Below are 25836 nucleotides of genomic sequence, written 5' to 3' on the forward strand. Positions count from 1 at the left end.
TAAGCATGAGGGAAGGCATTGTGGTTAATCACGTTGAATCTTCTAGTAAATCAAGCTAAGATAAGGATCATAAACATTCGACAGGAAACACACCAATCTACACATATTTATTTGTTTATGTTAAATAGCTTGTGAAATAAAAGCAGAATGCTTCATTCTGATGTTACAGAACTCCCAAAATGAACAGTGTGCTTCACGGAGCAAAGCAACATCAATCACAGAACTGCATAGGTACTGTTATTAAATATTGCCAACATTTTTCCGAGGCACCCAAATGCAATCCACAATGGCCCATTTGTCTTTTCTAATATCCTTATATATTATACGTATTTCACTCTTTTAAATATCAAACTGATGTTTTTGCATCTCTTAATCTAAGGTGTAACAAATAGCATATATTACACAACCAGAGCATTGAAGAGTTAAAGATTTACAAATACTGCCCTCCTCTGGTTAAGACTGGGAATTGAAACTCCCTGATAAGCATGGTGAGCATTACGAGCCTCACTGCTGTTTAAATCACAGTGAGCAGTTCTTTGATTTCAGGATAATGCATTGTTAAATGCAGCTGTATGCTGTCAATTCAAGGTGCAATGTTCTTTTCCTCTACGCACAGAGAATGAAATGCAATAAAAAAAAATAAAATAAAGACCCTCAAAAGTACAAACATCACTCAGCGGTGATGTGTCTGCAGTGCAAATGTTTAGGGACTGTACAAAAATGATTTGGGTGGAAAGGAGGCCTGAATGCTCTTTTTTTTATTTTTATTTTTTTTAATTAAATAATGCTACGCTCTCCAGTGTTATTAGTACTTTGATTGAAGCCTTAGCTCAACTTAAAAAACCATCCATCTTCACAATATTGCCAATATTTTATTACATAATATATTAATTAATTATTTATTTATACATTTATTAAACCTTATTTTCACTTTATTTGGCACACTGAAATTATTCATTTTACATTACAGCTTATTGCACTTCTAATTTCTAATAAGATGCAGAATAAAATGAAGGTTGGAGCTGCTACTAAATATTGACATCTGGGGAGATTACATTCAATTTTTTAAAAATAACACCCTCTAAGCCACCTTCCTCATGATAATTTTCCTACAGTCCCTTACAAAAAAATGCACTGAAGAAAATCCACCCTTAGTGGATAATAGCTCACAGCAGGTTGTGGTTCCCCTCTATCTGTGCATTCAGCCTCCTGTACCATGTGTTAATTAGAATTAGAAGTTGTACTTAAAGCAGATGCGTGGTCAGTGTGATCTCTGCTGTCTAGTGGCCTCATAATGATTTATTTACAGTGTTGGGCCACACTTTTCTTCATCATCTTCAATGATGACAGCAAAATTGTCTGTCATGTGATGAAGGTTGCTTTCTGACACTATAAAAATGGCCTCATTTAATCAGCACAGAAGCCCGATGGGTGATACTAATCCAGCCAAAGTCGATATCTGATGCAAGAAATCTCAGCTTCAAACATCAGTCGTGTTGCAAAGTTCAATGAATGTTGTAGTTTCAAATTCATATTCATTTAATTAAGCGTGATGGTGACGGATGGCAATATCCCAGATGTCAGTGATACATTGTCTGTATTACCACAGACAGCTGCAAAGCAGCGGTGAGTTACTGTGTGATACTTGGGATGCTGCGAGACCTTTTCATGATGAGTCGCACCTCCACGTCAGGGAGGCTGTCCTGTTTAGTCTGGGCGCACCCTTCGTCCGCTGCAGCCATGTGTAGGTCGAAGCGCAGTGACACGGACTTTTTCCGCAGCTTGGGATTCCCTCTGAAGAAGGAGCCCTCCCACTGCTTGATCACCTTGTCAATCTTCTCCGTCCTGATGAGAAACGTTAGAAATCAGTAAGAAAAGCTGCAGATGGTGGAGAAAAAAGTCACACGACCTTATGCACTGTAGGGTTATTTGGACAGTGGATGAACCAGAAAACTGCTGGATTCAATGCGGTAGGTCTTCATTTGTTGTGTGTTATTATATGTTTTGTTTTAGTCAGGAACATATGAAGAACATATTTGTCGTCCTTTTACTATCAACTGCCAAACGTATTTTTTTTAATCTGGTTTTAGTGCGTGTCTTGTAATCCTATGTAGAACTGGTCATGCCAACGGCAGGATATAAAAATAAGGAAGTCTTTTCAGTCATATTTATTTATTTATTTATTCATTTTGGGAAGGCAGTCTTGTAAAGTCACTGCACAGTAACACTAGAGGGCAGCACTGATTACAGAACGTGCACAGAATTTTCGAGAATCTACAGTGAGTGAATAGACTTTCTGTGGATCAGCATCTAGGATCTTCCAGTCAAAGTTAAACAACATATAAAGTAATGCGGCTTTGAACATTCTCTGTCTTGCCTGTGCTCTCGAGGAATGTACTGGATTTGCAAGTGTGTTGCTACATGAACAAGGTCATCTAACCGACTAAGTGGCTGAAAGAGGAGAAGATGTAAGCACCAAGATCATATACAATATTTATTTTACTTTTAATTTTCCAAAAAGTTGGACGCTTGTTTAGTGATTGTATCTTTCTATCTAACATTTAATTTCTCATTCACCAATTTGCACTCACACACTCAAATACCGATCGGGGGAGCTGCTATGCAACGGGCCAACACTCAGCGGGAACAAGTAAGTTGCGGTTCAGTGTCTTGCTCAAGGACACTTTGACACGTGACCGGAGGAGGAGCCGGGAATCGAACCAACAACGGTGAGGTTGCTGGATGACTACTCTACCATCTGAACCACAGTCCTCCACAAGTTGCTCAATTATGCAAGTGTATGTGTGCACATGTCTTTATTTGTGTGGACAACTGTTGTTTTCATACCATTGTTATAAGGACAATTTTCCTGTTGTGAGGATATTTTGGCCACACGGCCTACGCACTTAACTGTGAAGGTTAAGGGGAAGGGACAGTAAATGGCCTCGCAATTATAGCGAGACATGACTCTGTGTGTGTGTGTGTGTGTGTGTAGCTTGGTATACGTGGCTGGAAACACTTGAAGCATGAACAAAGAATTCCACCCATGTCTCATCCAACAATAACAGGTGCCACACCCTGAAGAATCCACAGCAGGCGTGTATCTCCACATCAAACACAAAACATTAAAGGAGGAAAATTCCCATGCAGCGCAATGAAGAATTACTCATGGGAACCTGTTAAAACCAACCAACCCAAGTGTTTTATGCATGGAATCGTGCTTTACATGTACAAATTTCAACGAAATCAATACTTACTCAACAGTGCCGTGACCCTCTGCACTCTCTCGTACCACGTGGCCCTGAAGAACCTCCTGAGTCTTCACAGTGCAGATCGGCAGGTCTTTATCTTGCTCTGGCTCTGTGAGAAAAGATGAATGACAAATCATTAAAAGATACTGCAGTAGGACTGTAGTATTAGTGTACAGAATATGAGTCTTACCTGTGAGTATCACAAGGCTTTGCTGTCTGTGAAGTATGCTTCTCTTCAGCCCGTTGTCAGCTGGCAGGAGTGATGGTATTTCAGGCAGAGGCTCAGATTTGGGTTCATCTGGAGTAACAACAGGGTCACTGAAACTGTTCTCACGTCCGTTCTCCTTCGGCTCCGCCGTAGAAGACCTCCAAGGTCGCAAGCTCATCGGCTGCCCATTATAACCCGTGTACCTGCATGTGTAGAAAAAACAAAACCAAAAATTCAAAGTGCTGAGAGCTTTTTCCTGCTGTTTCCAGCCTTTATACTCTAAGTGTACTGTCATTGTCCAAGCCCCAAATGAGCCTCAGTCCATCCTTCCTAAACCTGTACGCATGCGACAGCCAACACCTCGCTAATAAAGTTGGTCTGTCTGTCTGGACATCCATCCACCATGTGTGCTGGTCATAATCCTTTGCCAATAGTCCTGCCATTGGTTACAGCAGTAACATCTGAAAGAACTACAGTCCAAAAAAAAAACAAACCTCAGATCAAACAAGTCTTGGGAAACTCCACCTTGTAATGAAAGATATGTCTACAATACTGTGTATCTAGGGTGGACCACCCACCTCCACCCCCCACCCCCGCATTACAGCAGGATGTCTGTAAGAAAATAATTTTTAACATTGTGCTGCAAGTGTTGGCTATTTAATTTCATCAAAAACATTTACAAAGCTGATTAATTATTTTAAATTAAAGAACTGTACACCATTTAATAATTGCTTCCCTGTGTTCCCTGCAGACGGTGTCTTTTATCAAATCACAGCTCCATAGTCCTACTACAGACCAAAAAGTTCACGAGGAAGCTTTAATCAATGTGCAGACAAGCATGACTTTGGTGATCACCTACAGTATGTTGACACTACATTTAAGAGTGAAGGTTTAAGGTTTAAGTGAAATATTTCAACAACAATTGGATGAAATGCCGTGGAATTTAACTAGTTTTATACGTATACTTGCAAAATAATTATGGTACATTCATATTAGGCTAAACTAGTTTGTGTGTGCAAAAGTTAATTAGCATGTTAACAAGAAGCATTTCGCATGCTGTGTTGCACCTTTGCATTAGAATTCACCTCAAATGACCGCTGCGCATTTAAGTACAACCTTTAGAGCCGTTAGTGTGGCTAAGATCCTTAGATCTGTTAGCTTATATGTTTGCTAGAACAGTCTTCATGTGGTGCAAAAGAGTTATTTCAACCACAATCAGTAACTCTGCACAGTCTGAACCAGACTGTGACGATGATATCAAAGTGTACTGACCTTTGATTATCATCCTTTATGCATTTTATTTGCTTAATCTGTTGATCTACTCTATTCAGAAACCTCTGCGGGTTTATCGGCACTGGTGCCCATTGAGGCTCCTCCTGCCATCCACTCTGCCACCACCTTAGTCAAATATAAACAAACAATGCAGATTTAAGATGCCATATCCTGTCACTTCTTCTAGCATCAGTCAAAGTCATATTCTGGATGGACAACAGATGCAATCGAAAGAAATGAGTAAAGAAATAAAGGCAGCATAGTCAGTCTTTAATCTCTAAGAGGCATAAAACCAAATTGCCTTCAACAGACGATGCTTCGTGGACTCGCCAGGGAAGTGACAAACGAAAAGAATATTCATTAACAAAACATGCTGCTGGCAGATGAAGACAGATTCACTGTCTGGTTTCCGTAATCGTATCTGATTACAGACTGGAGACTGGATTTTTAGGTTATGAATCAGTGGGTGAAAGTTTGCCAGCTTTGCCTTAATGCACTTTATTGGTTGTGATTTTCGGACTCGTTCTCGTTCTGTCAATTGGTCAATTTCAGACAACTACATGTGCCTGAATATGTCTCAGATAAAATAAACATAATCCGTATTTTACTACACTCGTAAGGCCTGTGCATGAAATTATTGGTTTGACTGCTGTCGTTCTGTTAAGTGGTGAGGAAGAAATCTCTGTTTCACTCATATTCATGTGTGTGTGTTACAGGGCTTGATCGAGACTTGTGTGTAGTGTATCTAGGTTAGTCTTTTTGTTTTTACACAGTTTGTGTAGATAACGTTGCTAGACGAGTGTTCTGGGAAAGATTTCCTTGTTGGCACTGAAACCGCAACATTCCAGCGGTGAATTATTTCTTCCTGGTTTTTCTAACATTTACCATCCTTTCTCACGTCTCGCCCTCACCTGCCCTCTTCGCGCTCCAGTAGACGTCGATAAGTGGCTATCTCTCGTTCCAGCCTCATCTTGGTGTTGAGGAGCTGGCTGTGGCGCTGGCGCTGGGTGGCCAGCCCACCCCTCACCTGCTCCAGCTCGCTCTCCAGCCTGGCGATCACCTGGGAAAGGTCCTGCAGCTGGTTGGAGTACATGTGCCGGGTGTGCTGCAGGGAGCTCTCCAGGCCTTTCTCCTGGACACAGAACGGCAAGGAGTTATTGAGATTATGATGATTACATCTGATTTCTGTTTTTTAAAGTACATGATGATGTTTACTTACTAAAGCATGCAGGGTCTCAATCTCCACCTGCAGGGAGTGCCACTGCTTCCTGGCCTCAGATAACTCAGCCCTTGCCTCCCTCAGGGCAGCGCCTCCAAGGCTCACCTGCTCCCATGCTGCCTCTTCCTGGGTGAGATGATTGGGATCATTAAAAGAGGTAAAAAGAACCCACAAATTAGTGCCAGTGCCTCGCGCAACCACAAACATGCACACACTTCTATTAATCATCAACTTAACAAAATACTGTAATGTACAAATGTGTCCATTTACAGCCAATTGTGGATTGATATCTGTTCCAGCTAAACAATAAGGACTTGATGAGGCAACCACCTCCCACACTGACACACACTGTTTGTCTTTGGCACTCAACCAGACAGTCAGAGGAGCAGCAGCCACAGGTGGTGCTGTTGGTGGTGTGGGTACCCACAGCTCCACACACGGTGTTGACACGCTGTACAGCTGTGAGGTATTTCACACCTTCAGTGTGCGTTACTTTACATTTTAATTTTAGTTGTCATTTCTTTTGAATTGCACTAGATGTTTTTTAATTAATATAAAATTTGTATTATTCCAGGGATCAGCGTTTCAACACTGATAACATAACAAAAATCTACTTGAAGTATTGAAGTATTCATCATAACTCCTGTCACAGTCTTATATCATATTTACATATTATATGTAACAGAGGGAGTATTTGACAACCATGGATTTAAACATTGCAGGAAACCAAATATTCAAATGATAAGCTTTGCATTGCAAATAAAGCATCGGTTCATGTTCCCATAGATTTATTAGACTTCAGGGAAACAAACCACGTGTCGCTAAAGGAAAATGGATGTCAAGTAGATGTAGTGCCTACATCAGGGCTTTGACTCCTTACTAGAGTTACAAACCTTTCCAACAACCCAATAAATTAAAAAAATGCAATTCGTCTCAGGTGGTCACTGTAATGAGCTAATTGCATGTCAATATGTGCAGAGTAACAGTATTTTCACAAAGAGTTAAAGCTAAATATCATCCTTGAATTATGGACATCATGCAGACTTTTTACTGCAGCGCTGTGTAACTGTTACTTAAGCAGGACAGATAGCGTGGGCCAGAAATAAACAAGGGCATTTCAGAAAACCTCCTATGATTTAGCACTGTGGTAGACCGGCAGCACTGGGTGAAGGCACTTTATTGTTGCTGACAAAGCCATTGTGTCAATCCACAGGAACGCTGGCATCATGAAGAGAGACCTAAACTGCACCTTTTACCATTTTAACAGAAACAAGGTCTTTCTTTGAAAATTCTAGAATTCTATTACTATAAATACGATGGCTCCTACATTTTTAACTGAAGATCAGGCCTCTTTCACACAGAGTAGTAGCTGATCATGAACGCAGCAGTGAGTGTAGCACTATTTAGATGGAGAGAGTGAGAAGGCAATAGCACAGAGTCATAAAAGCCAGGAGACATAAACTGTACGGATACACATTCACAAAAAGGAGGGAGCAACACTGAGCCTACAGCCTTTCACAAAGTCAACAAACACCCAGCTAATCATTTAACTCCAGTCAAGCGCAAACACTAGTCCGCATATGAGACGGCCTGAAGTTGCTCTTGAGGGTGTGTCTGGCTGGCAGTGGGCCAGGACAACATGAGAGAGGCGCAAAATCGAGATAAGTGAAGGTGCAGGAGCTAATACGTACCTCACTGAGAGCTCCTCTGTGTGGTTTGGATGCTGCCGCTGCTCCTGCTCCCGAGCAGCTGGGCCCAACCAGACTGGAGAGTGGATGTGAGCTGGTGCCCAGGCCGAGGTGCCTCTCACTCGGGCCGGGAAGTCTACTCTGCTCGCACTGAGCTCTGATTCGGTCGAGGAGCTGGATGAGCTCCATCCCTGTGCCATCCTCCTCCTCCCCTCCTGCTGCTGTGTCCGTCGCTAACAGAGCATTGCAGGAGACGACCCGCTGCAGCTGCAGAGCCTGGACTGCCTGCAAACAGCCAAGCAGAAGGAGCAGGAGAGGGAGGGAGTGGGGGAGAGAGAGAGAGAGAGAGAGACAGAAGGAGAAGACAGAGGAGGTTAGGAACAAATACAACACAGCAACGAGACAAAAAGAGAGTTGACAGTGAGCTTAATGAGCAGGTGAATGTGAGGAGAAATACGGGTCAAGAAACAAGTCTGTTTATGTGTGAGTCTATTTTTATGAGTGTACGTGTGGAAGGGGGCAGAAAGACGGCCCATGCAATGCAGAGGCAAGACCAAAAGAAGAAAGAGTTGACAATACACTTGCAAAAACATCACTATAAAGCACTGCAGCCTGCAATAATATCTAAGAGAAAAATGAAGCAGGACCAGGAGGAGAGAGGAGGGGTGAAGGGTAAGAACAGTAAGATGTTGTGCCATGCTCTCACACACACAAGCCTGTACACACACACACACACACACACACACACACCCAATAGATAACTGTTATGATAAGGCTTTAAAGTACAATAAAGTTTTTTCTTATCTTACAACAGACTATGCACAATTTGCATATTCAAGTACAATCAAGTACTTTTTCTTTTTTCTTGGTCAAATTCAGAAACATTAGCAAGCAACATTCTTAGTAGTAAGTGACGAACTTGTTCTAACAGTCCAGTCAGTCACTAAAAGACGGACAGAACATGGGAAAGGTTATTAGCTCTCAAATGGTTGAAATGTTACAGGGGCTGAAAAAAAATTTAAATAATGCAGATTATGTGATTTGACTTCCAGATAATGGTCAGTCCTGACACTTTCTCTTATCCAGAAGTTACTGTTACTCAATATGTAAATACGTCTTTCATTTGCTGGGTTAATCAGCCATTGGGAGTTTGTCCAACTAGACAGGAGTTTGGACGTAGCTACTATTTTTTTTTACTTATATTTGTCCCACTATTATAAAGAAGCATGCACTCTATTGCCCCAGATTTAGTTTTTACTGTCTGGCTGAATGAATGAATTGAAAAAAGGTTGCAGTGGGAAACAGGCAGCTATAATGATGAAGGTAAAGTACAAACGGGAACATGAACTGGGAGAGAAACAAAGGACAACAGGAGGTTATATCAAGCATTTCCAGTACATTCACTGACCTCGTACTGCTGGTGGATCTCCTGCAGCTCTGTCATGGAGCGATGAATTTCTGCCTGCAGCGTCATGCTGCTCTGCTCTGCTTTCGTCTTTGACTCCCTGAGCAGAGCCACCTGATGCTCCAGATGCTGGGTGTTATGCTCCTCTATCTCACACCTACAATGTCAACAGCCGCTGTTATTTATTGAGCCCCATTCATAATTTATTATGAACATTTGACTAGGATTAAGAGAAAATACTTGTCGCCAAACACCCTGTGTCACTTGATTAGAAAGAGTAGCAAGTAACTATACACCAACAGCCCACGTGTTTCAGAAATAACTACACCTTAACACAAAAATGATCTTGACATCGCACTAAGTGTGTCATAAACTCAGTGTAGGTGGAGCTCTAAAAAGAACGGGTGTATTTTAGGCTTCAGTGTGTCACCGCTGTCCTTCAGGGGTTAATGGCTGACAGCAGAGGTGTAGCGTGTGTGTGTGTTTGTGTCCGTGTGTGTTGAGGGAGGGGGGGGGGGGGGGGGGGGGTGGAGGAGGGCTGGGTGTCACTCTGCATCAATACATAAGTGAAAGTGCCGACACAGCACAAAAGCCTGCTCTGGATTTGTATGCAGGTTGGCTCACAGGAGCGGGAACTGGTCTGAGTCAGATAACAGCCGACTGCTAAATTATTGCAGCAGAATCAAAATTGATAATTATTCCTTACCTTGGCTTAGCATGTTGAGATGACGACAGGTATCAGGCCAGGGCGAAATCTTTCATTGTTTCCAATATAGTAAAAAATACGTAGTACAAGCTGCATGAATAATGGGATAATTTTTGGATAGGATCTCAGGCCTAACATACTGATCAATACAGCCAAGACCTTACTGACTAAGCGGTGGGAGCGTTAGAGCTTTCAGAAAAACCAAAGCCAAATAAAGCTGACCTGGCCTGGATGGCAGCAGCTGTGGACTTTGTGATGTCAGACTGTAATGCCAGCTGGGCATTCTCCATCAGTAGTTTACCAACCTGACAAACACACAAAAACACAACCCAATCACTTTAGTCAAATCAATCAGACAAATGGGGAAAAAAAACAAGAACTTTTCAACTGTCCAAGTGTCTTTTTGTTGTTGTTGATGCAAACGGTATGTTCTGTTTTATTATGGATAATAAGTTAATCAAATCTGTGTTGTCTTTAAGAGTCTTGGTAAAACATTACAATGAGGCACCTTATATGATTGTGCATCGTGATCCTCATTAATCACACACATTGTTTTTGCAGAAACCCATGACTTTATCACAAACTGTCAACGCCTTGATAATCTGCTGCATTTACACGGGTCCCATTTGTGCTTCAAGCTTCCAAATTCCAGCAACAATTATGCAAGGCAAGGTTTGTTAGCTTTCACCTTGAATCCTGTGGTTCCAGTTTAAGGAGTACGCGTAGTATTAATTATTGCCCCGACTTAGCATATGATGTTATGCAGAGCAGCCTTTCAGCTACAGGCAGAGAGATATTTTAACATAGGGAAAGCAGAAGGAAGTTTATTACCGCTCATGTACACATACTCCCTAAACTAAAACAACTGGAAACGAGTTGAAAATCTGTGAAGTTGTATATTTTTGTATTTCCTCTTGGGTTTTAAGCAGAATGTATTCTGCCATTGGAGACTGCAAAGAGTTCCAAACACTGGAAGCTACTGTCGCAGCTGTGCTGTTGGGTTGCTGCGTTTATAACACATTTTCCTGCCCTAAGAAGTTAAAACCAGCTGGAAGTGTTACATCTGCTATAATTAGGACACAGCATTTGAGACTCCCCTACCATTCCCCACCATTAGTTAACGAGTTAACGAGTTAACGAGTGAACTAAATGATTTTTTTTTTCACAAGTAGGAATAATGTGTGTATCAAAACGTGTTTGAAAAACATTTTTAGCAGCCATGTGATCTAAGCTAAACTGACTTAATTATTAGTGATATTAAAAAAAATTGTAGTTAAAAAGCATTGAATTATTTTCTAAGGCTGTGTGAATGGCTCCAAAAACAATGAAGCTGAACCACCCTCCAAAACTTTTTGAAGTTACACAAATCATGTGACCTACTATTGTTTCTGACTCCTTTTGACCATTGAAAGTCTTTTATCTCTAGTACTATGCTTAAAGGGGAGGATACAAAACTTCCTGCTTTGACTTCCTCCTGAATGAGGCTAATTTTAGTTATTAGGGAAAGTAGAGAGTCACATTTACAGTAGTTCATGTGAAACCCAACATTGTAATATTGTATACAGGGCAGTTTTTGTAATTAATCATTATCAGTGACATCAATCCTTTTTTCCAAGCAAGACAAACTTGTTCAATCTTATTAGTTATATTACTATAGTAAAGTACTAAATATATCTCAATACATCTATTTGACAAAGAAGAGTAGAAGAGATCAGGGATTTAAATTCAAATAACAAAAATATAAAAAACCAATTGGGTTTTAACAAATAACAATATTTGTATTACAATTATGAACTGTTACTGAGCGTTAAATCTTATTATACCTCTTGTTATATAATAATCATAATACAAAGTTGCAAATAAAGTTGGAATAATTTTGTTTTCAGACACGTTCCTCTTTTTTGCAAAGGTTAATTGTGGTTTACTTTGTGCTATGTTTGGAAGAGATTCATTATTAAAGGAGAAGAAGAAGAATAAATTGCATTGTCACAATAATTTCATGAGAAGAGGTAAAAAATATTTTATTCCAACTTTATGGGCAACAGGGAAATATTAAAACAACATAATTTTCATTATGGGAATGGAAATGCTCGAAGAGAAAATTTGTTATGATGCATTTTTGAAATTGAAATGATGCACTGTTATAACACAGCTGCTCAATATTCCATCTGAAATCATACTTGAGTAGGTGTTGTATTGTTTACACACACAAACAACTAATTATTCAATCTTATTTCAATCAATTGAAATTGAAAGTAACTGTAGCTCTGTTCAAAAACAAATAAGGGCACGTTTGTATCTCCTCACCTTACCTGACCTCTGGGCTCAAACAGTTAATCAGTGCTAAAGTATGTGCATACTGCATTACACAAAAAACTGTAAGTGGAACAAAGGCAGTTTCTTACTTTGTGCAAAAATAGTCACAAAATCTACAGTTCTTTAAAGGTTCACTTCGACATGAAATCTGTCTGGATATTGAAAAAGCACAATTCTCCTTTACAGAGGAATCTAAAGCACAAAAAGGTGGCTACCCATCCTTGATCACACATGTAAAAATCTTTAACACACCCTAATTTTCCTTTGTTTTCTTCTGAGAACAAAACTTTTAAAATAAGACACACCCAGGTTGCAAGAACTCCAATGAAAACAAGGAAAATGTACAACAATTATACGTTGTACGCTATTTTGTGCATGTTGTTGGTATGTTGCTTATGAATTTCAGTAGTCAAAGACAGTGTTGCCATCCCCACAGAGCTAAGACAGAACCATCCAGTTGGTTTTGAAAAGAGCTTCATCTTGGCACTTTACACATGTCAGTCCCTCTTCTAACAACTTTATGAATGTAAAGGATGTTACACTGTGGTTTAGACTGATTAAAGCCACAGTCGCTGTGCATTGGTGTCTACAACATAAAGCCACCTTGTTCACATGATGTTTTATGTGGCTGTCATCAAGCTACTTTACTGCTGTCATGACTGTTTGATTACACACACCTGCTCCTGTTCTCTGACAGCCAAGATGGCCTTGAGCAATTGTAATGCAGAAACAACTTGAGCATAACCCTTAACCACATTACTACTGCGCATTTGTCTGACAGATATTTTCGATATTATTATTTTTGAGTTTTTTCAACCCTTTTAATAGTTCAAGACAATGTAATCAACATTAACGTGACTAAATGTGAGCCTGACCTGGGCACGGAGCTCCTTCACAGTCTGCTCCTGTTGAGACCAGTCTTGGGAGCGCGAGGAGCTTCTCATTCCCCAGTTGGCTATCTGAGCCTCCAGTTGCTGGTTGGCCTCCTGCAATTGATTCACCTGCTCCAGGAAACCCCTCAAGCGGGTCTTCAGACTCCACATGCTTTGGCTTGAGTCCTGCAGCAGGTCCATGGAAACCTGAAAGAGTGCACACTTCCAATATTTACAGGCATAGCCGTCGCCATTTCCATACAGGCAAATGACACAACGCAGCCAGTGATGACCAAAACATTCAGATAGTTTGTGACCGACAGACTTACGGTGTTTCCTCCTCAATGCATGCACAGTAATATAAAGTTGAAACTTTCACAGCAAACTGCCACCCTGTCTTAGATCACACAGCCAGAGGCGTTTACTAGGTAAATGTTTACCCAGTGATACTCACCTGAAGCAACGTGGCTCTCCGTGAAGAAAAAAAAGCACACTAAACGTAGTTACAAGGCAGCAAAAGTCCCTCAATCTGTTCGCCTGGTCACACCGAGCCAGTCAACCCCTCCCCACAGCTTAGCAACATTCCTCTACAGCGAGATGGTCAACACTTCCTCCTTCCCACTGTGTCCCAGGTCATGAGGAGAATGCCCCTGCATTGAACGAGACAGGCTGCCATTAGCCTGCCAGTATCAGCATTTGTGTATCAGTCAGTAAGTCTTCGGGGTTGACCGCGAGAGGGATGGTCCTCCCTGTCCCACCCCACCCCCACCCCCCACAGGCAGCACTGGAGAGAGCGGAGAGCAGTGGGGTAAGCACTGGACAGTGCTTACATCACCAGCACTCTGGGGCCCTTTGTACTCTCTGATCCAGGATTACTGAGCTGCTTTCAAACAGGCAGCAACACAAGCTGTGGAGGGAATGTTCAGGGAGACACAGTTACAGGACCTGTGCGAGTGCATGTGTGTATTTGAGAGGTGCTTTTGATATGAGGTTACGTATAGTGTAATTATGGAGTCTGGGTCCAATTGCACACTGCTCTGAAGTCACATAATACACACTTTGTGCAGAGTTAGCTCTTGCTCAATAAAAGTCTTGGCTGGTTTCAGAGAATATCTGAGTGTCTGGAACAAAGGTTTCATTATCTAAATTTTCTTATAAAGCTTCAATGTGTCCTTGGATACAATTTGTATAGATATGCCGTAACAACTACAGCCCTGTGTTTTCCGGGGAGATATATTACCGTTTTTGTGCTTCTAAGATTTACCTGTATTTTAATAACTATATTTAAGCCAGCAGACAGACTGTATGGCAATGACAATACTTAAGATGTTCTCAATTGTCTGACATGTAGTTTACTATAGAGAACAACACTACATAACGTGATGCTTTTTTTATACTGCTAATGAAGAACAATGCTCACTGTTGCCACAAGTGAAAGTTACAGGGCAAATGGGTTAGATGCTTGATCAGACTGAGCTCGAGAGAATTTGGAGGCCAAATCAGGACCTGGAACTTATTGTATTGTTCCTCAATCCATCCTTGAATCCGTTTTTGCAGTTTGCCACGGTGTATTATGAAAACTGCCACTACTATCGGAAAATACTGTTTGAATTGACAGCAGTACTTTGTCAGCCAATTGTTTAGGCAGGTGTTCTGTTTAAAGTGACATCTACATAAACGACAGGACCCAATGTCTGAGCTACAGACTGTGTCACCAGTTCACTGGTTTCCCTTCATTGGACCACTATTGATAGGTCTTGACCAATGCAGGCCAAGTACATCCCACAAAAGCTGCAGTTTTGTAGTTGCTCTGACACAGTCATCCAGACATTACAATTTGCCGCTTGTCAAAGTTGCTCAATTCCTTACGCTTGCCCATGTTTCCTGCTTCAACACATTTCAGTGACAAAATGTTCACCTTCTACCTATTTACCACACCCACCTTCAGGTACCACTCTAAGTGGTAAATGGTCCACACTTACATTGCGCTTTTCTACCGCTTTACATTCACCCACCATGAGCAACTAAGTGTCACATGTCGAAAGTGTCTTCAAGGAAGACACTTTCGACATGTGACCAGAGGAGCCAGGGATGTACACCGCCACAGCTGGAACGTGTTCCAGCACCCTGCGACCCTGATTAGGATAAGCACAAAAGATAATGGATGGAACTTGCTTATCAGATGATGTATCTATAGGGTATAAAAGTGTGCTTACTGTAGCTAAGACACACAATGTGGGGATTAATAATACAGACAGATACAGCAAGTCGCTGCAATTTTATGTTATACAACCACTGTGCAAATATTTTTTCTGTCTAGTCTTAGTCTTTTAAAAGTGAAAGGACAGAGGAGGAGCTGCCTGCTTACTTTCTTATCTAGGTTGGTGACAGATGGTTGATGACAGAGTAATGGTTTCCATCCACTTGTATACTCAGAAAAACTTTGACTGATTGGTTGAGAGAGATGAGACTGAAAGATAAAGAGACAGAGTGACAAAATTTCCATTAGAAGACATTAAAGCAAGAAAATGTGTGGAAAAAAAAAAAGGTAAAACTGTCAACTGTCAATCACACTCAGACAAATGAAACTGTGCCAGACTGGACTACCAGTAAGATTATTGTCATTAGACAGCCACACCCTTTCAGCAGGGAGGCCTCCTGTCAGCTGATGATGATTAATAATGTCATTAGTTAAATTCCTGGAAACACAACAACCCGTAGGGCGTTGTGGAAACGTCTGGGACACAGGACTCTTGTGACTGCAAAGAGGGAATGCCACCAAGCTAGTTTTTAAATGGCATGTTGTCCCTTTGAGGATCCAAGAAAACTGGCACACAATTAGTGGGAGTGTTTGGTCAAGGTATTCTCATAACTGAGGGCTACAGGGAAAAGCAGGTAGTAACTTGTAAGCGAAATTTCAGATAACACTGCCTGTAAGAGAAAGAACATAAGGATCCCACACTGAATAGTCCGAAGATTTTAATGTACCTGACCTGTGTGACTTTACATTCTTGTGCCTCTGCTCCCCCACAATGGTGGGCACAAAGAAGCTCTTTGGTAGTTCATTATGTTATACAGTACAGTTCCTTCTGTGTTTTCTGTGAAAGTAACCTTTCAGTAAAGCTGATTGGCAGGAAACAAAATGATTCACCTGTTATAAAAACATACAAAAGTTTTTTTATTTATCTTCTAATAATTATTAGACTCCATGCCAAGAGCCTTTTGTCTGCACATGATATAATTGCACAAGCTACTTGAGTTCTGGATTGAAAGGCATTGTAGTTTAAATCCCAAACCACAGACGGGATTATCTTCACATAAACTCTTTAAAACAGTCGGCCGTGTATGTTCAGCGAAGGCATATCTCATGTGCTTCGACTTGAAAAGGCATTGTAAGAGGGAGAAAGGGTAATAACAGAATACCACATTAATTTCTATCTTCGAATTACTACTTTAAGCCATTATTATCATTTTTACAATTTAAAGCTGCGCAAAATAACATTTTATATCGACAAGGTGTCAAATGACTACAGCGCTAAATGCAATGCAATAACACAACATAAAATAATCCAATTAAGCATAGGAGACAAAAAATTACATTTTTATTTACTGTGAAAAGATTTTCAAAGATTGATCGTTGAAGTATGCAAACCTCTCGGATTATCTAAGCTGAAGCTGTCCTGTACTTCAGTGCTTCAAATCACAATTCTGTTCACAATAACTGCTGGGTGTCTAAGTATGAAACTTGTTTTTGATCTGCAATCTGCAATCCTTTACTGGCTTCTATGCAAAACAAAATATGTAGCTAGTTGAATAACTCAGATAGGTTTTGCATAAACTGGAACACAGAAAGATTTTGACACGCGACACCACAGTTCCTGTTTTAAAAAAAAATTCTTATTCTCATTCTTATAACCTTAACCGTAAATTTTTATACATTCGGCCATATATTGGCCTCCTTATCTCTAGCTTTTTTTTTTTTTTTTACTTAAATGGTTTAAATAGTGTCTGTGTCTAAAAAAAGCATCTGAAAAGAGCTTTTCAGCAGTTGCACCTGAGTCACGCAGCTACTATATTTTACAGAGACACTCAAACAGGTCTGTCCTAATCATTATCTAGATTCTAACCGTTCTTGTCCGATCAACCAAATCTTCCACACCTTAAACTATAATGTCGATCATACCAGTGGCAATGACATAATAAGCAGTTGCAAACCTACACGACTACCAGACATACATTTCATAGTTAACACAACAATGAATGTGGCGTACAGTTGAAAGAAACTGAAGGGACTGGCTGGATTCCTCTGAGACGAATGCATCGCACGATAGGCTGTCTCCTCCTAACTGCCTGAGAAAGTTAGTTAAGAGTTACACAACAAAGAAAACAAAGTGAATTTAATAACAATGTGTCATTAATATCTCATATGATGATAAGGGAGCCCAGGAGGAAAGAGCTGATTTTAAATGGAGTTTTGCATTTGGCTTAAAATACCTATTTTGTATTTGTTTTTCGGCTATAACTTAAAGAAACACTAAAAACAAGCCCCATAAAGTCAACATCATTACCATTTTGTGTTGCAATTAACAACAAGAACCACACCAGAGCCAGAAAAACTATTATCTTCGTCGCAATTTGTTTAACATTTCAGAAAGCACCTCGGGGTTTTATAGTACTTATCCTCACAAAACAATTAAACTAGGAGTGCCATCCTCAGATGTCATTTGGTGCTGCGCAGAACAAGGATGGGCACATGTCGTCTAAACAAGTCAGGGCCGTGTGCTTGGTTTCGTTTACTGGCGGATAAAAGGGTGAGCGGAGGGACTGGTGGACTGGGAGTATCAGGTGTCAAAGAAAAGCGAGAAGAGGCATTTTTCTTGTTTGATCTAACATGCCAGCGTGTGATAACATAATGACATGATCAACCAAAATTACACTGTCATGATGGCCTGTGACCAAAAAGACACACTGTAGCAAAGCTGGAGTAAAGTAATCGAGATCCCACCACACCACAGTCTCGTTAAACTGCTGACTGCCAAAGAACCCGGGCAACAGTTGTCTATAGTCTTCCCCATCTCAGCTACTGATGCTTGCAACTCCTTGGGTGGAGTCGGTGGAGTTTCTTGTCATTTTTTGTTCAGAACACTGACTGGATACAGGTACAGGTGCAGTGCACTTAGGTGATCTCATTTACCTAATTGCATGACTTTCTAAAACCAACTGGTTAAATCAGAAATTATTTAAGTGAGTTACATAAAAGGAGGTGAATACTTGCAGATACTTATTATCAGTATTATTTTTTCTTATAAAAAAATAAACAATGAAAGCTTTCAGGGGGAGTGAATATTTTTAAAGGCACTGCAATTAAGACAGGGATCTAAAAATGACAGGAGCTGTGCTTAGTAAAGAGAGGAGGATGGGCTGAACGAAAAACTAAACACAGAACACTGAAGCAGAAAGAAAGAGAGAAGACAAACAAAACACTGGACAGGTTTGTATAAAGGAACAAATTCACAGAAAATAAAATAATGTTATTAATGGTGCCAAATGCAGCACTAAGTCTGTTATCTGAAACCGGAAGATCCTGCATACCAATGGATACATCACCCTGACTGGAAACCTTCAAAGAGAACATTTCTGCACAGATGGTCACAAAATCGCTTTGCAAGTGCTTCAAGGATTTCAGAAATAAAGGGAGATTGGTTGTTGGTCAAGACAAAGTTTTTTGAGTAGGAGTTAGATTACAGCTTGTACTCTACAGGGAAGAAAGCCCATCCGGAGAAGGTGTTTCTTTTGAACACTTTGAAGACTGGGTCAAGGACGCTTACACTACTCACGCCTACAGTATACGGTAAACAGGAGGCTACAGCCAGGAGACAGACTCAGGCTGCCAGAAAGGCTTTCTTTCCTGTCTTGCAGTCATTTTGGTACAAGTAAATGTTAAATAACTGTTCAACATCTGTTAGCGGTAACTCAGCAATATTTGCTCAGTTTTAGTCCCCGTTGGTTGTGGAACACTAAAAAAAAAACTCACCACAGTGGCAAAACAGTGGCACAGGAACCTCACAACAACACACATGTATAAGTATAAGCCAATGGCATATCCCACCTGGACTGCTCAAATATGATTAACATTTAATAAACACATCCATATTAGATTTGGTCAATCGATCTTTATTTCCAGGATGTGTACCAAAAGCTTACAAGTAGGGTTTAGATCATGAGCTTTAATCTAACACCTACTCAAAAAAAAAAACTCGCAGGGGATAGTTAGAAAACAAGCAGAGCAGGGGACCTCGACAACCAGGACTAAGACCCGCTACCATAAATTATTATAAAACGATAGAGGGTGTATTGGTGATTATTGTAAGCAGGATCTGGTAATTTGTTCTCTCCACAATTTTATTTTTAAAGAAACTCATGCAGTTGAGAGTTAAGGGAAAACTAAGCTTCACAGAGCTGTGACTCTTACAGTGTTAACAAGAAACCTGGGGTTGTTCTTATTTTCTGCTATTAACTTTTTTTATATTATTAAACTATGTTATCAGACCTTTTTTTTTTTCTTAATTAGTGGAATGCCACTTCCTTTAGCTAAAGGTTTGTCTGACACATATCTCTTGCTGTTCTACTGGTAGTTTATGTCTTGAGGGCATTTACCTGTCAGTGATTTTAGAGAAGTGGCCTTTAATACTATGATTATTTCAGAGTGTAAATTGCCGGAGAAGCCTAATTTACAAGAGGTTTTAGAAATTTCTCACAGATCTCTCAGATAATTGAAAGGTACCATGAACATTAAAAGGTCCACACATTAACACCAGTGTAACAGCTGTCAATCATATTTCAAATGCTATATACTCTGCTTCAATAAATGTCTACAATTTTGAAAATGTCATGGGAACTAGAGCTTATTTGTTTTTAGGTTAATTGTCACTTTACTTTAAAAAAAATGCCGCTTGGAAGAGACTTGTTTGTCCAGGAGCAGAGCTGGTCAATAACTTTTTAATCACCAGCCACTGGACTGTCCCTGAACACTGCCTGAACTCTTCACACAAAGCAGCTTTCTCACGAAACACAGGTGAACTACACTGAACTCACGTTACTGTACCAGACCCACAGCTTTTGACAAAACCAGACACTATGCATTGTTTTTTTAGTGTAAATGTAAAACGACACGCACAAAAGGGACATGATCAGTGCGATTCCAGCAAGTCACTCATCCTGGATCCCAAACCCAAACCCAGCCTTTTATATCTGTCACTGGGAGTTAAGAGATCAAGCTGTATGCATGTTTTGCATACAGCTTGTTGGTTTTTTGTGACTGGCTTGTCATCTGTAGATCGTCTGAATTAAAACATGCTGACAGAACAGCCAACACACACTTGTTTGGATCACAGCCTGACTGTTATCTGGTGGGGAAAGAACGGCGCATATCTGTCCTGTTTTGAAAATTAAGAGAAACTTCAAAAAAATTAAAGAGAGGAAATAAATTTCAACTAAAATGAAAAAAGTCTGATGACCTTGAAAAATCAGTTGCAGTCAGTCTGTATTCAAACCTGCACATGTCTGTCACCACTCAACTTGTAATCGCAGGCATATGAAAACACTGGTTCAGCATCAGTATGTTTTCTCAGAAGAACTTGTTTTTAACTGCTATGTACAACAATGCACAGTATGAGTGATATTAAGCTCATAAAAATTAAAAATCCCATTAGCTTTAAGATCCAATTTTGACCAAGCTTAAATCCTTCACTAGACCAGAGCCTAAATGGCCACGTATCCACTTTTATCCAAAGCGCTTTGCAAGGTGGATTCCAATTCACCCAGTCACAGACACAACCACACTCACACACCGATGGCGGTGGCTCCCGTGCAAGGTGCTCACCTGACCCACCAGGAGCCACTTGGGGTTCAGTGTCTTGCCCAAGGACACTTCCACATGTAGATCGAACCACAGACCCTGTGGTCAGTAGACGACGGCCTTACTAACTGCACTGCAGCCGCCGTAGCTACATAAAAAGTTAAAACAGTTTAAGTAATAGCAGCAGCAAAACACAATGTAGTTTCTACGCGATTGACTATGTGATTCCTGAGGAATGTGTCCACACCTACTGGACTCTTGCCATTTTGATTTTAGAAATTTAATAAACAAAAATACTCCATGGCAGGGCTTCAATCACTTTGACAAACCTGGCGTGTTGTGTTGATGTGGGAGAATCCTCAGAGTATTTAAAACATAATTTTAGGATCAGAAAGTCAGCATACAGTTAGCGGATGTTAGCATTTTATTTTACGCTACTTCTACAGTACAGATGCCAGTAACAAAGGTGGATAATTACTTACACCAAATGAAGTCTAGTCAAATGCAATGGTCACTGAAATATGGGGAAATTAAGTTTTTAATGTACCATGAACCCAGTCAGTTATTAATACTACAAATAATAAAATACAATGCATTTGTATACTGGTCACATATTAGTGTAAAAGTGCCACTACTGAACTGACACATACCAGCATTCACAATTTGTGGCCCGTTTTTGGAATTTAAAGTTAAAGTTACTTAATTCCGGTGAAAAGTGAGGCCAAACGAGCCGTTTGCTTCCTGTACTAGGAGCAAAGTTAGTTCAGCCTGACAAGACGCGAACAAGCGGACTTAATTAAAGGTGACACCTATTGAAACGCCTCGTTGAAATGTGACCTGAAATATCGTGTTCAGCTCTGTGACGTTCCACGCCCTGACATTTCAACGACACGAGCATCCTTGTACCTGTTCGCCGCACCTCCAGGGAGGAGGCTATAAAAAACCAACCTCCGGGCTGCTTCAGCTCCAGCTTCTCTTGGCACCACGTTTGACAGCTGTCAGTGAAAACCTGGAGTCCGCGAGTCCGAACCGAAGTCACCATGTACTCATACAGCCAAGGGTTTTCCTCCGTGCCGCGCTCCAAGAGCGTGAGCGTCTATGGCGGCTCCGGGGGCAGAAACGTCAAGGTGTCGTACGCCTCCAACAACCTCCGCTCCGGCTTTGACCTGTCAACGGCTCTCGGCGGTGACAGCGGCGCGGCGGTGTCCGGTAATGACAAAGTGACCATGCAGAACCTCAACGACCGCCTGGCCTCCTACATGGAGAAGGTGCACAGTCTGGAGGCTGCCAACGCGAAGCTGGAGCGTCAGATCCGCGAGTGGCACGAGAAGCAGACCCCCACCGTCCGGGACTACAGCAAGTACTACGCGATCATCGAAGACCTGCGTAAAAAGGTGAGTTTTCCCGCGTAGATTCATAAACATGGAGCAACAGGTTTAGAATGATATAACAGCTGTTTCAACTGTAATGTTCATCACCACATTTTTTTTGTTTTTACTATCAGCCATATTTTCATTTTTTAACGTGAAACTAATCTCGCATTCAACAAACGAGATATAACCATAAGAACTCAGTTAAACAAACAAAATACTAAAATTATGGATATTTTTTTTATTATGGCAAATGTGAATGGAGACTGGAAAAATGTAGAAAACATTTTCCAAACCCTTTCAAGACTAATGTCTACTATCAGTGGACGAGCAAATGTAAGGTGGATTCTGCTGATGAACAAATACCTGTCGGGCCAAATTAAACATGGAGGATCACTAACGCACCTTTGTGGTGTAATATGAGCAACAAACGACTAAAACTGTTCCCTTTTTTTTTTTTTCTAGATAAATCTTGCCACACTGGATAATGCCAGACTGATGCTGCAGATTGACAATGCCAGACTGGCAGCAGAGGACTTCAGAATCAAGTGAGTGGAAATTTTATGTCAGAAATGATAAACCTTGAGTGGTTAAAACCTTATTAGCGTTGCTATGGTTTCTTCAGGCAGAAGGCCAGAACTTGAGAGAGCAAATAAGTCATTGACGGCTGTGTGGCTTTATTGTTGCAAGGGTGTAACAGTTAACAAAGCAATAAAACAGGCATAACTGGTTTCAGTGGACATTCACCTGTTGCTGGCTCTAAGAACGACTGTGCAAGGTCAGCAACAATAACCTCTGTGGCGCTTATCCTCCCAGGTTCGAGAATGAGCTGGCGGTGCGCATGTCAGTGGAGTCGGACATTGCCGGATTGCGCAGGGTTCTGGACGAGCTGACGATGGCCCGCTCTGACCTGGAGATGCAGCTTGAAGGCTTGAAGGAGGAGCTGGTCTACCTGAAGAAGAACCACGAAGAGGTGAGAGCTCTGCACATTTGTATCATCTCACGCGTCCCTGGTGTCCATCCATTCTCACTGTCTGCATTCGTTAACACCTTCCGCAGTGAAAAAACAAAATGGTGCGTTGATTGCTGCAATGACTGAAATAAAAACAGCATCTTTTACTTGAATAGGTTTTGTAAGTCATTAGACTGGGCAGCAAGAACAACACCAAGATGGTTTTGTAAGACAGTTAGTTCCACCGAATGCCTCCCATGAGATGTTATCTTTTGCTTGTACAAACAAAAGTTAAAGCTTGTTTGGATTGTCTGCTGTAAACCTCAGAGCAAGCACTGACACGGCCGAAACCCGATGACTCCTCAGACATTGTCTGATAACATCTTTGATCATAACTATTTGATTTAGTTTGTAGAAATGCTGAAAGGGATCCTAAATGCTCATCCACATGAAAGATACAGAAGTCACACTTTGAAAGTGAAAAGTCAATATCTGTCAGTGTAAACTTTGTTAAGATTAGAAAAAAACAGGCTGTAGTAAGTGAAAGGCTTGAATTTCCTGGAAGCTCTTGTTTGTTGCTTATTAATTCAACATTTCTTTCTTTTTTTTTTTCTTCTTTCACAAGTCATGTACTCTCACTAACTGTGATCCTGACTAGATCTCGTGTCTTATATCTTACGTGATCTTGTCTGTTGTCCCGCCTACAGGAGCTTGCAATCTCACGCAGCAATGTTTCGGCCAGCTCTGTGAACGTGGAAGTGGATGCCAGGCCTCAGGAGGACCTGAGCATGCTTTTGAATGAAATCAGGAATCAGTATGAGGGCATCAATGAGAAGAACCGCTCCCAAATGGAAGCCTGGTACAAGGGCAAGGTGAGGGGACCTCATAAAGCCAACTCATGTCTGTGTTTAAGTAAACATCAAGTCAGTGTCTTATGTGGCTTTGTGACTGTTTCCTTGATCAATTCTTACAGTTTGATGAGCTGAACAAGCAGGTGGTGTCCAGCACGGAGATCCTGCAGACTTCTCGCAGTGAGATCAACGAGCTCAAGAGGACCCTGCAGTCACTGCAGATTGAGCTGCAGTCCCAGCTCAGCCTGGTATGACATATCCCATATGCATAGATAATCATTTTAATATAATTTGAAAAAACTGCAGCACACCGTTCCAAGCATTTATTGGTCATACAACACAACTTGTATGTTTCTGTTGCTCTCTGATCTGTGCTACACACATACCATAGTAACCATAATTAACCAATTAACCCGTGATCTCATTCCTCCATTCTTTTGTCTCCCATGTAGAAATCTGCCCTGGAGGGTACATTGGCAGAGACGGAGTCCAGCTACAACCAGCAGCTGAGCCAGCATCAGAAAAAGGTCAACGCCCTGGAGAGCGAACTCAGCCAGATGAAGGCAGACATCGAGAGGCAGTCTGCAGAGTACGAAATACTTCTCAGTGTAAAGACCAGGCTGGAGATGGAGATCGCTGAGTACAGAAGGCTGCTGGATGGAGAGGATCAAAAGTAAGGAGCTGCATATTTTTGTTTCAAAAGTTTAAAAAGATGTTTAAAAGAGTGATAAAGTTTATGAAGTCTCTATGGTGCTTACATTTGGATGGCATTTAGGGCAGCCTGTGCTAAACTAAGCTATCTGTCTCCTGGCTGAAGCCTCCTATTTACTATGTACTGTAGGCATGAGATTTCAGTTTTGGCAAGAAAGTGATTGTGTTTACCAAAATAGCCCCATTTCTGATATTAACAATGGAAAAATGTACTTGTCTGTCTTCTAGGAAAACCGTTATCACAAAGACTCAAGTCAAAGAAGTAAAAGAAGTCAAACAAGAAGTCAAACGTATGTTTATATCACCCTTGTATCGTCACCTTCTTCGCTTTTAAAATGAACTAAACTGAAGATTTTAATTTTATGCGAATTTTCTCCACAGCCCAACCAGTCATAACCCAGAGGACGAGGGTGGTGATTGAGGAGATAGTGGATGGACAAGTTGTGTCCCGCAAAGAAGACGTGGGCACGGAGGTCATCAAAAAGTAGACAGACAGGATCCCAACAACTCGGCCTGAAAAAAACAAAAAAAACAACTGATGTATAAAAAAGAAATTTCTACGTCTGTGGTGCAGATGCAGTGTCAGAAAACTTTAGCGGCATTAAGATCTTTTACTCATTAAAAAAAACAAAACAGTACAAACTGTCTAATTTGTTTTTGTATTTGTGTTGGTTCGTGCTCCATCTCATCTTTGATTTGTTTGTTTTTCTGGCTAAAATGGCAGGAAGATAACAGAAATATGCAGCTAATAAGATGGGTCCCGTTGTGTTGCTGCATTTTATTATACACATAACAAATTTGGTAAGTTGAGAAATTAGGGGGAAAAAGTGCTGCAGTCTTTTCCAATTCAAACTAAACATTAATTTCAGAGAGGGTGCGTGAGAGAAAGAGAAAGCAAAAGAGTGTTTAAAACTACCTTTAATTAAAAATATGTCAAACAAGAACTTACAAGTGGCCCCGGAGCTGTTAGTGTCTTCTCACGCACTGATGTGCTGTTTAGCTTAGTGAATCAGAGTGAGCTCGCTCACTGACCGGACAGACAAGAATTAAACTTGCTGAATCCACTGAAAACCCACCGTGTAGCGTATGGAACACATGAAAAACACTAGGCCGATGGAGGCTCACTGACTGGTTGGCAAATTCAAGTACTTAACATT

General features: G+C 40.9%; 2 protein-coding genes across 6 annotated transcripts; one reads left to right on the plus strand and one right to left on the minus strand.

Annotated features, from left to right (window-relative positions):
• Positions 1-93: 93 nt before the first annotated feature.
• krt222 (keratin 222) lies at positions 94-21835 on the minus strand. 5 transcript variants are annotated; one of them, XM_067498493.1, is made up of 12 exons: positions 21744-21780; positions 17209-17287; positions 15306-15407; positions 12941-13144; positions 9972-10054; positions 9047-9200; positions 7642-7923; positions 5951-6076; positions 5643-5863; positions 3442-3662; positions 3258-3360; positions 94-1845 (listed from the first exon to the last, which is right to left on the minus strand). In XM_067498493.1, the coding sequence occupies exons 4-12, from the start codon at positions 13136-13138 to the stop codon at positions 1632-1634; spliced, it is 1602 nt and encodes a 533-aa protein (XP_067354594.1). In that variant the 5' UTR covers positions 13139-13144; positions 15306-15407; positions 17209-17287; positions 21744-21780; the 3' UTR covers positions 94-1631. The 5 variants fall into 5 exon arrangements, with proteins under 5 accessions (XP_067354594.1, XP_067354593.1, XP_067354591.1 ...); XM_067498492.1 differs by lacking the exon at positions 17209-17287 and having other exon boundaries at positions 21702-21835; XM_067498490.1 differs by lacking the exon at positions 17209-17287 and having other exon boundaries at positions 12941-13587; positions 21702-21835.
• Positions 21746-25321, plus strand: LOC137123976 (keratin, type I cytoskeletal 19-like). Its single transcript, XM_067498495.1, has 8 exons — positions 21746-22189; positions 22631-22713; positions 22982-23138; positions 23825-23989; positions 24091-24216; positions 24421-24641; positions 24908-24969; positions 25061-25321. Exons 1-8 carry the CDS (start codon positions 21836-21838, stop codon positions 25165-25167), a joined length of 1275 nt encoding a protein of 424 aa, XP_067354596.1. The 5' UTR covers positions 21746-21835; the 3' UTR covers positions 25168-25321.
• The last annotated feature ends 515 nt before the right edge of the window (positions 25322-25836 follow it).

Source organism: Channa argus, chromosome 3 (genome assembly GCF_033026475.1).
Source record: "Channa argus isolate prfri chromosome 3, Channa argus male v1.0, whole genome shotgun sequence".
NCBI classification, from domain to species: Eukaryota; Metazoa; Chordata; class Actinopteri; order Anabantiformes; family Channidae; genus Channa; species Channa argus.